Source organism: Styela clava, chromosome 10 (genome assembly GCF_964204865.1).
Source record: "Styela clava chromosome 10, kaStyClav1.hap1.2, whole genome shotgun sequence".
Classification (NCBI taxonomy): Eukaryota; Metazoa; Chordata; class Ascidiacea; order Stolidobranchia; family Styelidae; genus Styela; species Styela clava.
The window spans coordinates 10,775,509-10,788,561 of NC_135259.1; the positions used below are offsets into that span (position 1 = coordinate 10,775,509).

The following is a 13,053-nucleotide window of genomic DNA, read 5'->3' on the forward strand; positions in this document are numbered from 1 at the left end:
TTGGGTCGAAGAGAGAAAGGCTTAGAAAGATGGCGCGAGGGTATGAAGGCTGCAGTAGATAAGACAGCGGGGCGAGAATAAAAAAGTTGAGAGAGATATCCGAGTTACGTTGTGAATATTGCCTCGTTTTCGTTAATTCCCGGGAGAGTAGCCGATTTTTACTTTAGTTGCAGTTGTCGTGCGGACTAGCTAAAATTAGCTATCAGTTTTTTAACCGGATAATTCTAATATAAATTTTGGTTTCAAACATGTAAACCATTTATAAGAGTTTTAAATTCCTGCGTGTTCGGACAGGTTGAACGCTTCAAGAACACCTTTTATTTGAATTTAATTAAACAGCTGTTATTAAAAAGTAATGACAACCGATTTTAGCATCGTCTATTCTAGCAATTTATTTTTAAAATTAAATAAACAAGGCAAGGTTTACAATCGCGCTTGAAAATTTGTCCGAGTAAAAATTGCCTGGTCTGTTGGATAAATTTCAATTGTTACGTGACGACGAACTTTATGAAATATGCCATTTTCATGGAAAATACAACTCGGGGAAAGCGTATGTGGAAGAGCTGTGAATATATTACAATTTCTCGAATTAGTCGCGTTCTGATTGTTACGATATTTGCAGCTCATGGCTGGTTACGTTGTATCTGATTAAAACAATTGAAGCCAACGGCACCCGGTATTCTCATACGGTCTCCCATGCACGTACTTTCCGAGCTCGACGTTGCTTAGCTACTGAGATCAGATGTATTCAGATGTGGTATGGTCGCAGGCACGACGTCCGGTTTCCATTCGGCTATTCATATTTAAGAAGCTCCGTTCAAACCAAGAGAGCGACAAATCGTAATTTTTTTGATAAATTTAAATTTACATAAATTTTCGATTGTTATGATTATTGATACCTAAGCCACTTGTGTGATATTTTAATTTGATATTGAGAACAATGGAAGACCTAGAGTGCTCGGGCAAACATGTGCGCTTGCCGTAAAGGTTCCATCATAAAAAAAATACAAAAATCTAGACCAGGGTGGTCCAAGGTTGCAAGGTTGGAGAGCCGCAAAAACATTTGAAGATGTCTCGCGGGCAGCAGTCGGAGAAAACACAAATATGATCAAAACATCACGAGTTTACTCACTTTAAATATATTCAAGAATGAGAGTTTACCGTTCTAATCAGTTTTTCAGGTAAACTAAATAAAGTCTGCTTCCCGAGAAATATCGTGGTATTTTCGGTATCTTATCTCGTGCTTGGTTTTGTAATGTCGCTTAGAATTATAATCTTTCGTGACAGATATTGATTGTTAACACACCAGACATTGTGGTTTAACGTTGTTGTGGGTAAGGAAATACGTTTCTCCCCAGTTTACCTCGGTCACCTTTTTTCTACACTCAATGTATGAAATATTTGAAAATTTTTATTACTTGTAGCGTGAGCAGACCTAGTGCTAACTTCAAAAAACAACAAAGTCCGTCTAAGTTGGGATTCCGGACCCAGATGAAGAAAAAAAATGGGTCGCGCGGCGCTACATCAGCCCTGCGGTTCGTCATTGCTGTCACATGACCTACGCTTGAAAATAGTAGAGTGCTCTAACTAAAATAAAGGCACAAAACGTCCCTTCAAATGAGGAGTTACTTGACTCGAGCTCATCTCATCAGCTCGGAATGAGGCGCAGTTCTTACCACTTCATGGCAGCTTCTGTCACAAACGAACCGCGGCGTCGCTTGCCATGTTTTTATGGCGCTGTTATCGGTATATTCATTCAATATATTCATTCAAGTCATGTACCAGATTTAGGTTTATCATGAGAAATTATATCTACTCAAACCTGAAACCTAATCCCAAATCTATCAAAACTGTATCCATAAAGAAAATGTTTTTGCGGCAGCTCCAGACGCCATAAAATACTTGAAACTGCACTTGCTTGGCCCTGTCTGCACAAGATTTTGTTTTTATGCACTTTTATTTAAATTACCAATTGTACATTCGCCCCTGGCCTCTCCCGCGCAGGGAGCAAGAACGGTATTTATAAATAAATACAAATAGGAATTTAACCTGAACAAAAATTAAATTGAACATGTAAAGTATAACAAGTCAATATAAAGCCATGGGTTCTAAACATGGAAAAACCTAACTGAATTATAATTACAGCTCGCCTTTTCCTGTCAACCGGGGTGAAATTCGAAATCAATAATGTGGAAAAGTTTGATAAATTATCAGATTAAAAAGGAAGCGATCAAACTAATAAATCCCCGTAGGAAAGTGTGCAATAACTACAAATTAAAATTGGGATAACTGAGGCAAGCGGTATACACTAGTATATATATATGTATATGACATCTAAGTGGGCCCAAGCCTATAGCCGAGCGTGAGTTTGTGGAGGCAAATGGTGGGGAAATAGTGAAATACAAACAAACTAATCCGGGCCGCGATATCATTGAACTCGATTTAATGAGCAAAGGGCTCAAACTATCTAGAGAAGCCACTAAAGAGAATTGACAAGGTGAATATGACAACGAAACACACACGCAAGCTCGCAATTACACAAATACAAAACAAAAGGGAGAAGATAATAAAACAGAAGTTTGCAGTTCATTCTCCTTGTACCGATCACAGGTATAGGCACCGTCTTGACGTTTATAGATACAACATTGGAATTCCGTGATTTTAACAACCATTAATCTCAACATCGGGATTAGGAAAAGGACTATACCCAGTTGGAATAGTTCGAAAATAACTCAAAACTGTTCTGCCAATAAATACAAATATTTGTCAATGGTTCAGAAGTTTACGCTAAATTTGTCTTGCGGGTCGCATGAAATGTGTCCGGGGACCGGACCACCCTGATCTAGACTATTCAGTTAAACTTGCTTATCGTTGAAGCCAACGACACTCGATATTCCCAATCGGTCACCCATGCAAGTACTTTCCGAGCGTTGCTCAATAATCGTAACTGGGGCTGCGCAAAATATTCGAATAACGAATAGGGAATTGAATAATAAGGTATTCGAATGTCATTTTACTATTCGAATATCCGGTACCACGTGACCTGCGCCACTTTGCTTGGACACGGAACTCGCGCCTCTCGAAATCGATCGTGAATCGCGCGAGAAACCACCTATAGCGCTCGCTAACCGACAAAAGCGACAAATTTGAGAAATCGTTGTTATTGCGTTGTAGCGTGATTTGCTGTCTTTTTGCGCCCAACGTATGGTTTCAATTCCCTATTTTGCAAAAACACTTACCGCACCGGTACGCAAATTAGCTATCCGCCGTTTCATGCATGTTTCGAACATAAAAGTGATTATCGAAATTTAAAAGTTTAAATTACATTTTCGTAATGAAATGATTACAGTCGTGATATTTCGAACATTTTTGCACTAACAATTAGGACGTGGCATTATCAAAATCGTCAAATGAAATGGTTAATTTGCAAATTCCGTAAGTAAAATTGTGAATTACTCGGAAACGATTTTAGCTATAATAGTTGTCGGGATATTATTTTGTTACAAATAAAAGGGTTGAAACTTGAAAAAAATAATTATAATAAACGGAACAAAAGCACTCGAGCGCAAAATGTTTTTTAGCATTAAGTCGCATATGTGGAATAAAATATTATTCAAGAAGTGCTGTTTATTAACGTCATCTCGTCTTATGACCACGTAGAAATTATTTAATCATATTTTAAATCAACATTCAAAATAGATGCTATCGCTTTGCGAGGTTTATCTCTCAAATACGAAAATAACACAGACACCATAGAAAGCATAAGAAAGTTAATTATTGTCATGATAAATATCTGGATCTCGGTATCGATAATATTACCGCTCTTTTAAAATTCGGACGGTAAATTTACAAAAGTTGATAAATAAGTATGACCAAAACCAACGAAAAAATAGGAGTAAAATTAATTTAGGTTTCGAAATTAATCCTTAATACCTATAACAAATGTCGCCGACGTGAACGCACGGGTATGCTCAAATTTCGACGTCCGCCAACCCGTAAGAATAAATCCTTGCACAAGAAGAGAGAACGGGCGAGAATATAGATTACCAACTTCAGGATATCGCCGTCAAAGCGATCGTGATGACAAAAACAATCAGCGATTAGGTCGAAATTAACCAGTTAAAAACGCTTTGTTGCCGATGTCTTATTTGATTTTCAAAGGGAGTGTCGGCCGCAAAAATATTCGCTTTTCGACTATTCGGTATTCGTTAAAAATTAAATCGATTCGTTATTCGATTTTGCCCACCCCTAGTCGTAACGTAAATAGTCAATCGAATTGTTTGGAAGGTATCTGACCATATAAAATCTCCATGCAGTGAACTTTTCTACGCACTCCTGCTACTAATTTCACTGTTTACAAATTATCCATCATGTATATAGAAATGATCAACATAAAAATATAAATATACCATATCGCACACAAGCAGTATATTTTCCTCAAAACTTAACTTCAACAATATTGAACATCGATTTACATTTTACAAAGCTACACTTCTTTTAAACATTCAAACTATTTTTTCTTCAATTATTCGATAGCATAGGTCCGAGTCTGCGGCTGCAGAAACCTTATCTTCTCATTCCAATTAAATTGTCGGAGATGGTATAAGCTGAATCTTTACAGCACCTTAAAAAATTACAATTCTATTTTACATAAAACATATACCATATCGTATTAAAATTATGGTTTGAAATCGATATAATGTGACGTCTATATTTGCCTCAATATCTAAAATAAATGTATGGGTGGCTTCAATTCTTCCAAACTCTTCAGAAAAAAATGAACATGACTACATGACTACAAAAAAAATAAGTATATCTAGGCACCTCTATTATTTCTTCCGTGATAGTTTCCTCTGTTTGGATCTCTTCTGATATCTCGTGCTCCGTATGCCCATAGGACATAGATATCCTCGCCAGGCTGTGAAATCAGAAAGTAAAGTGCGATTTTCAGTTCTAATGGGCTTAAAGTACATGAAGTAGCTAGAATCGTAAATTACTCTATAAAGTTACGAGATCATCATGACGCTCCATGGATCATGCATTGCTATATCCAAGGACAAATTTCAACCAACACAAGCGACGCGGAAGTGTCCTTAAAACAGCGTCCTAGTTAGCTTTTCACATTCTTAAAGTATTTGGAATTTACTTGAGATACTTCTTTAACTGCACTTTGTGCTATTCCCGCGATAACATATATAAATTAATGAAAGCTTCTCTGAATATTGGCGAATGAAAGTATCGCCCTTTTTAGTAATGATTATATAGTTCTAGTAATCTAGTATATAAGTTCAACATATAAAAGTAAAATTGTTACCATGATCGAAAAATCATTTGGTTCAGAAGCGGTTAGATTTCGCTCAAACATGACTGTGGTTGCGAATCCTGTTTGTGTCGACACCAGAAGTTTAACATCCTGTAATGAATCACTACTCGGAACTCCGTTCTGTAAAGCGTGAGAATCCTGCAAGATGAAATGTTTGTTACTTTGGTATTTTATTGCAATGTACGTATGTTATGTTTCTGGTATGTTACTCATTACTTATCGATCTTAAGATCGGTAAGTATATTGATAGGTATTTGTCTGTATGTATGTCTGTCTGTATGTATGTCTGTCTGTGTGTCTGTTAGATGCACGCGATATCTCACGAAAGCGAGATTGAATCTGCTCCAGATTTTGCATGTGCATTCATCTTATCTCGGACCAGTAGCCTATTGATTTTGGGCGAATTATGTCGTATAATTAGCGAGTTATCAATCAATTATTGATATAGTGATCTAGATTTTTGTAAAGCGAGAGAATTTTGAAACCCGCCGAGTGTGTGTGTGCGATGCGCAGTGCGCAAGTTACAAGAGCGGATGAATCGAAACTGCAGTTTCTGTTTTGGGGGATCCCCTAACTATCGATCGATAAGTCTTCGGTTTCCAACCGATATTCTCGTTGACCCGTTGTTGGGATATGTTTGAACACACTTTTCAATTTCAAAATTACACATGACATGACAATACCAATATATATCCACGATTTCCACTCCTCGATCCAGCTATTATAAGATCAGCTCCAGCCATTGTTGGACCTGATGAAAATCCAATGCCAATCCATCCTGGAGTGGGAGCAGTCACCTAAATATTCAAATCAAACTAATTAGCTGATGTATCTCTATACTAGAAATGATAATGACATTTCTAAGATTCCGCGTAAAATGATAAATTTACCCCGATGATAATTTTATTGTCATTTATTCTCCATGTAAACTTGACACGACCGTCTTTCCCGAATGCTCTAGATCCTCCAATTTCTTTTGCGGGACTAGTTCCTGCAAACAATATAGTTTTACAAATAGTAAATCATATTAGAAATACTAAATAGCATAAATTTCTAATATTGCTGTCTTGCTAATCAAGTGCATGTAATTTGTTTGAAATACTTCAACCTTTAATTCCGTGAATGACTATTTGATCTATCATTGAAGGAAAATGTGAATATATAAAGCAAACTTGAAAAGAAGAAATAGGAACTATAATTTTCACAACTCAAGATTAGATTAATTCAAGGAGAAGTTTTGCGAGTATATAAAAATAAAATATGAACCTGCCGCCGAAGTAGTCGTCACTTTTGGGGTTGTGGTGGATTGAAATGTTTCTGGTGGCGTTTCTGTTGTCACTGATTTTATTACAAAAAAATGATGATGATAAATAATTCTTTATATATATATTCGCTAAAAGGAAATGCTCATTGGTACTAGTTGAAGTTGGTGGAGTCGTCGTGGCAGTAGCAGCTGGTTCAGGGTTACTTAAACGTATGTTATATTTAATTATCTAGAAGATTTTTAAAAGAAGTGTCATTGATTTACCTGGTTTTGTGGGCGGAGCCTTTGTAGCAGATGTTGTTGTTGATTCGGTGGTTGTAGATTGTTCAGTTGATGCTGGGTAGAAATGCCAATACAAAAAATAATTTGAATTGCAATATTATATTGTGTTACTACAATAAAATAAGTGTAACAATCTGTTTATATTGCAAAAACTACTGTATAATGTTGTAGGCGTACACATTACTTTTATTTATCAGAGAATATGACGCGCAATTACCTGTTGTAGGTGGTGTGGTCGTCGTAGAAGGTTGAACGCTCGTTTCTGTTGCTGTGGCAGTTACAGTATATATGAAATAAATAAGTAAATTTAAAAAGAAAATGAGGGTTTCTCCAATATTTGACACTTATCTTATCAAAATTAGAACATACTATGCCTAATATTAATTATAAATAAAAAACAAGTTCGATGTTTATTTAAAAACTGTCAGTACCACAAAGGGAGCTAGAACTTTACATTACATATGAAATTCAAGCCGGGTTAGAATCAAGTAAAATTTGAAGTTTTTGATCGGTTTATTGTTTTTGCATATTGACTGGTTTTTGAATAGGAACTAGACGTTAGGTCAATACGTATTTGAAATTGCAGATGAAACAATCGATTTTATTTAGTGAAATAATTTATATGCTCCCAATTATTTACCCGGTGCGGCTGATGAGGTCGTTGCTAGAGGCGTGGTCGTTAATTCTGATGTTGTAGTTTGTTCAGCTGAGTAGAAATGAGAATAAATGGAATGACTTTGGATTTTCTACAATAAATCATGTGTGAGAAGCATGCTGCCCATATTGTCAGAAACTACTGATGAATTAAATAAAATCTCGACTTTTTGGCATGAGCTGTTCTCTCTCGGTCAACTCATTCCTGTTGTTAAGGCCGTTTCGATATATGAAATAGATCAATCAAATTGATAGAAAAGCTGAGGTTGCCACATCGCTTGGCCACTTTCTTTATTGAAATTACAATATAAAATTGATATATACTTTGATATTTAATTCCCATTTTTTGTTGAAAAATACGCATCATCTTTAAACAGCCGCCAGCACGGAATTTGGTGGAAAGTTAACATTACATATCACAGACTTAAGCAAGCTTGACTGATTGCAGAATACAGTAAAATTAGTAATTGTGAGATGGAACATATTTATATTGGCGTCGTGTGGAATTTATCTCAATGTAAAAATAAATAAGAAAGATTTTGACCAACCTTTTCTATCTTTCAGAAAATTTATTGTGCTGCTTCCTACAGAAACAAAATGTGAAAAGTGTCAAATTTATTTAATGCATTTATACAAATTGAAATTCAGAAATCAATGCATCAACTTAACATTTGCTCCAATATTACTTAATATTTTTGGGTGGGCTACGTACGAATAAAAACCGCCTGGTCACTTTAATATTATAATTCAGGGAGGCCCAGGTTGCGAGATTAAACGACGCAAAAAATGTTGAGAAAGCCTTGCGGGCCGCAGCGATGAAACCCCAAATGGACCAAATTACTGCGACTTCATCTACTTTAAATATGTCAAAAAATGAGAGTATAGCATGGGGTTTTTATTTTATTTTAAGGAAGATATATATAAAGCACAAACAAAAAAACAACAATACGTTGTTTCTTGCTTTGAATCTGCGTTTTGTCACTGCTGTCACATGGCTCACGCTTGAAAATGAGGTGTGTTTTTACTAAAATAAAGGCACAAAAAGTCGAGTTCAAAGTGTGGCATTGGAATAAAAGCGCGCCTCAACCCATCGGCCGGTCCTAGTCTACACAAGACAATTCATTCTCCTTGTCCTCTCCTATTCTTTTCATTGCTCTGCGCGATCTTTCACTTATCATCGCTTTATTATTTCTGGGAAAAACGCTCACGGTCGCATTGACAGGTACCAGTAACCAAAGGCGCATTATGGTATCATGGTCATAACGATATTATCTGTGCGTTACCACCTTACCGCAATGAACACTGATAGACTTTCGTTTTTGCGACATCGTAGACTATTTTATATTTGTCGCTGATAATGAGGTTTGTATTCATATTAAATGAGATATGTATACCCTACGCATTTTTCATGCTCATTATTACCAAGCAATGGCACAGGTTCAAAATCAAGCGATAAAGAAAATTATTTCAAACGCACGGTTTTAATAATGGCAGCATCGGAAGAATGTATCTTAAAAACATTCACACAGAGATATATTTTTTCGACTGAAGAAAACCCACATGTTAATATTTGGTCGCTCAAGAGGAGAGTGTGTTACAGTATATGCTTATTCTAGATTCCTTTCAAACTCCCGACACAATCAATTTAATCAATACAAATAACGACGCGTTAAAAATAAAAATATACTCTTTTATCGTAAATTTACGAAAGGTAAGAGTTTTACATTTGATAATTTCATACAAATTTAATCGATGTTCCACGTGGGCTTGTTTTATGCATATAAACGATTATAACGACACTTGATATCTGATATCCGCGAGTCGTAAATTATATTCTCAAAAATAATTTCACGATTTTTATCGTTCTATTTCTGAATTCCACCACGTTAGAAACAATTTCTTAGAAAATGGATTGGTATTTTGCGACACATTTAGAATTAGTTTTGAAACCATTGGCGTATATAATCCCTATATTTTTTATATTAATGTAATGTTTCGAGACTGTCACAATTTAATTTTGTTGTCGTTATATTTCGTATATATATTTGTGTTAGGATTTATGTTTGTGTCATATTTTATATTAGAATCATAAGGCAGCGTTATGCGAGCATCGCGGATGCAACTAATTTGTACTATGCTTACAACATTCACGAGAGTGCTGTTACATTCGATGATCTTATCCAATCAGTTATCTTATTCATGAAACAACGAAGAACGAGCAACTTGATATTGTTACCACCAAATACGGAATATGGTTGACGTGTATAGTAGACGTTTGAAATTGGCATAGTACTGGCAAAGGAGACAGGAGTGCGAGAACTCTGGAATCTATTCACGCTGTTGACGACACACAATTTTAAGTTCATTAAACTTACGGCGTCGTGCATTACATGCGGCCCGCGTGCCAGGGTTGCGTCCACCCTCTTATAATTGATATATATATATAAATATATATTAGGAGTGGAATAATTCTTTATTTAAGCAGAAAAAAATTTTCAGTAGTTTATTCCTACTAAACGAGTTTGCGGAATTCCTACCCTTATTTACGAGAAGACACATGGCATTTACCATTTATTTATATTTTTTTTGAAATCTTCGGCTTGGCCATATTAAGCGTAAATTTAAAGCTCTTATTTCGTTTTTGTAAGTGTTACGTGTTCTCACCTTTTCTCCACCAATGGTAATCCATATACTCTGGAACCTTGTCCAAATCTCTGAATCCATATGCCCAAATCACAGTAACGTTTCCAGCCTTAAATATATTATGTGCAGTACTTGATCAATGAAGCCAGTATTAAATAATGTTATTTTAAACGTAAGGCTTGTGTTGAACATTACGTCAGGTTAGTTAGACGAACAAAGAGTTTATATGAAATACATGTGTTCATATGAATTAGAAAAGATGTTTTTTTCCTTATTTGCTTTGTCTTATCATACTCTACCGTTATATCTTTATCATCAGTTTCGTCCCCCGTTTTCAATTTTCTTCTTATTGTCAAGGAAGTCTTCCCGTCAACTTGGCTTGCATCCATCAGCATTACGTTTTGCAAGTCGTCAACTACTGGCGGTCCTATCTTTTCTGCATATGCATCCTGCATCAATTGAAATCGTAAAACACCTTTTTTTGATTTGTTTTTTGAATAAAACTTATCAATTCACAGAAGCTATCGATCAGTATAGATCTTAAAATGATCAAAAACAAATTGATTTTCTGAATTGATTAGGTTTTTCCTACTTACCAGTAAGTAACTTTCGCCATTTTTCACTCCACCCATTATTATGTCTGCGCCAGCCATAGTACCTTTTGGTGAAATTCCGAATCCTACCCATGAGATCGTATCGGCAGTAATCTGAAAATAATTACAATATGTAACCATATAACAGAGTTATTGTGGACACAGTTCAATCTCTAAAACAGTAGAATAAAAAAATATATATCTTATGAGGTACGTAGTGTGAATAGACATTAACTTGAGGGTTTTTTAAAAACAAAAACTAAGTTTTATAGTTTTAAGTTCCTTTCGAATCCCAAGCTTGATCAATATACTACTGACACCCAGTTCAATAGTTCGCATACAATATGAGTATTCAGGAGCATTAAACAATTGCAATTAAACAATTAAATTAAACAATTAATTCAGGCGCATTATGAATATATAAGCTCGAATTCGCACTCATATCATATATAGCAATTTCTTATAAAATCGTTTTGAAATTTTTAGTGAGTTTTAAACTCACTGAAACCTACTTCAGTTTATAGTGAAAAAAACTTGATAGTGATGAAGTATGTCCTCGTATGAAGTAAATCATGCAGTGTTAGCTTGGTTTTTAAATAAATATCACGTAATAATATTTCAAGTGATGATGGCAATTCATGACACCATATTCATTGCTTTTTTTATACTTCAATCTTTTCAAACACAAGTAATGCCACTAAATTCATAAAAATATATTCACTTTCATTGTGATGGCTTCGTCGTCGTAATTCCATTCCACGAGATATTTTTTATAAAGCTGCTGTGAATGAGCAAATTCTTCGGCATACAGATGCGAAAATGACGACAAAAACAACGCGAACGCTAACACTGAAATCATCTCGAATTATGAAGTAGAGACTGTGAAAATAAATTATTCGGAAACCAATGAATAATATTTGGATTAGTTATTTAAAACACGATTCAAAATATGTATTTTTTTGTCTAGCAGGGGGAACATTAACTTCGCCATTTTTTTGAAGAATCTTTTTAAAAATACGACATGTACCGATTTGCGAACAATGTTAAAATGATGATCGATTTTTTTATACTGGTGTACAAAATATGTGTGTATTCTATATCAGCAACTGTTGTGTATTCCCCAAAAAATAGAGTCCTAATGAGTTTGCCAGAATTCTATGTGGAGAGAAAAAGAGAATAATATTAATAATTCAGAAAATGGTTACTACACTTAAGATCGCTGAAAAATTGCACTGAATGACGATATATCAAAAATAATAGCAAACAGCAACTGCAAAAATTGATTCTCTATGTCTTCTGGGTGCTGTCGTTCCGAATCTAGATTTACAAATGATTATATTTTTCAAAATTGCCTGAATTTTACTTTCCGGCCTAAATCGGTTCATGTGATAACGTTGTATACATGTTTCTTTATGCTAACATAATATACGTCGGTGTAAAGCATATATACTGTTGGTCTCGATTTCCCCTGAGGGCGGTATACAAAACTTATGTAAAATTCGAAATAATGTTCACATATTTGGTTACATGTGTGATGGGGAAAATCCACCAGAGGAATATTAGAAATATCTTCTTTGATTTCATCTCAAGTTGGTCTTAACCAGGAGATAAGAGAAGCATGTGGTGGCAATACGTGTTCAAATCTAATTCACTGCTTCACACTATTCAAATGATTGTGGCAAATGATAAGGCCATATTGCGTAATTTCACAGGATGACTCTAACAGGAACGAGGCTTGTGGTTAAGTCGTCATATTTCAACATCAAAATATTCAATATTTCATTGATGTCAATTGTTTTGCTGTTGTACAATATAACCTTGAAGTACACTATAGGAAAAGGTTTACTTGCAGTCCAACGTAACTGACCCAATTACAAATATTGTTAATTGTTCTTTTCGAATAATCTATTATTTATTTATTTTTGGATTAATAGGATCTAAGATACGTGGTCTAACATGAAAGCAGAAACGTCGATGAGAGAAGAATTGTGATCTACCACGGATACGCATGTAATTAGGTAAGGAATACTGTTCAAGTTACACTCTCATGGAACATTGAGTGAAAGAAAAATAACACAGCCAAAATTTGAAAGTACCTCGATAAGCGACATCTTATTCATTGAGTAAGTATTAGACCCTAATCCGCTTCAGTTGTTCTTATCCCAGGGAGCGCATTGGAAATTTCAAACGGAGTGCGAAGCCGTATTAATTAAGCGTTGTTGCGCTATTTCCATTCGTCAAATGCTGACAAGAAGGCTTGAACTTGCTCAACCCCACTATTTAATATTCAGGAA

The 13,053-nt window shown here is 35.2% G+C and overlaps 1 protein-coding gene across 2 annotated transcripts; it reads right to left on the bottom strand.

Annotated features, from left to right (window-relative positions):
• Window positions 1-4,420: 4,420 nt before the first annotated feature.
• On the bottom strand, window positions 4,421-11,621 carry LOC120338136 (uncharacterized). 2 transcript variants are annotated; one of them, XM_078117158.1, is made up of 14 exons: window positions 11,481-11,621; window positions 10,763-10,873; window positions 10,466-10,615; window positions 10,188-10,275; window positions 8,072-8,107; window positions 7,510-7,575; window positions 7,087-7,137; window positions 6,852-6,923; window positions 6,590-6,652; window positions 6,214-6,314; window positions 6,007-6,120; window positions 5,315-5,461; window positions 4,825-4,918; window positions 4,421-4,624 (listed from the first exon to the last, which is right to left on the bottom strand). In XM_078117158.1, exons 1-14 carry the CDS (start codon window positions 11,616-11,618, stop codon window positions 4,584-4,586), a joined length of 1,272 nt encoding a protein of 423 aa, XP_077973284.1. In that variant the 5' UTR covers window positions 11,619-11,621; the 3' UTR covers window positions 4,421-4,583. The 2 variants fall into 2 exon arrangements, with proteins under 2 accessions (XP_077973284.1, XP_039262008.2); XM_039406074.2 differs by having other exon boundaries at window positions 6,590-6,661.
• Between the last annotated feature and the right edge of the window lie 1,432 nt (window positions 11,622-13,053).

Coding starts and splice junctions, on each gene's coding strand:
- LOC120338136 (XM_039406074.2), bottom strand. CDS start 11,618: ATGATTTCAGTGTTAGCGTTCGCGTTGTTTTTGTCGTCATTTTCGCAT. Junction 10,874..11,480: donor ACGAAGCCATCACAATGAAA/GTGAATATATTT, acceptor AATTATTTTCAG/ATTACTGCCGATACGATCTC. Junction 10,616..10,762: donor ATGGCGAAAGTTACTTACTG/GTAAGTAGGAAA, acceptor CAATTGATGCAG/GATGCATATGCAGAAAAGAT.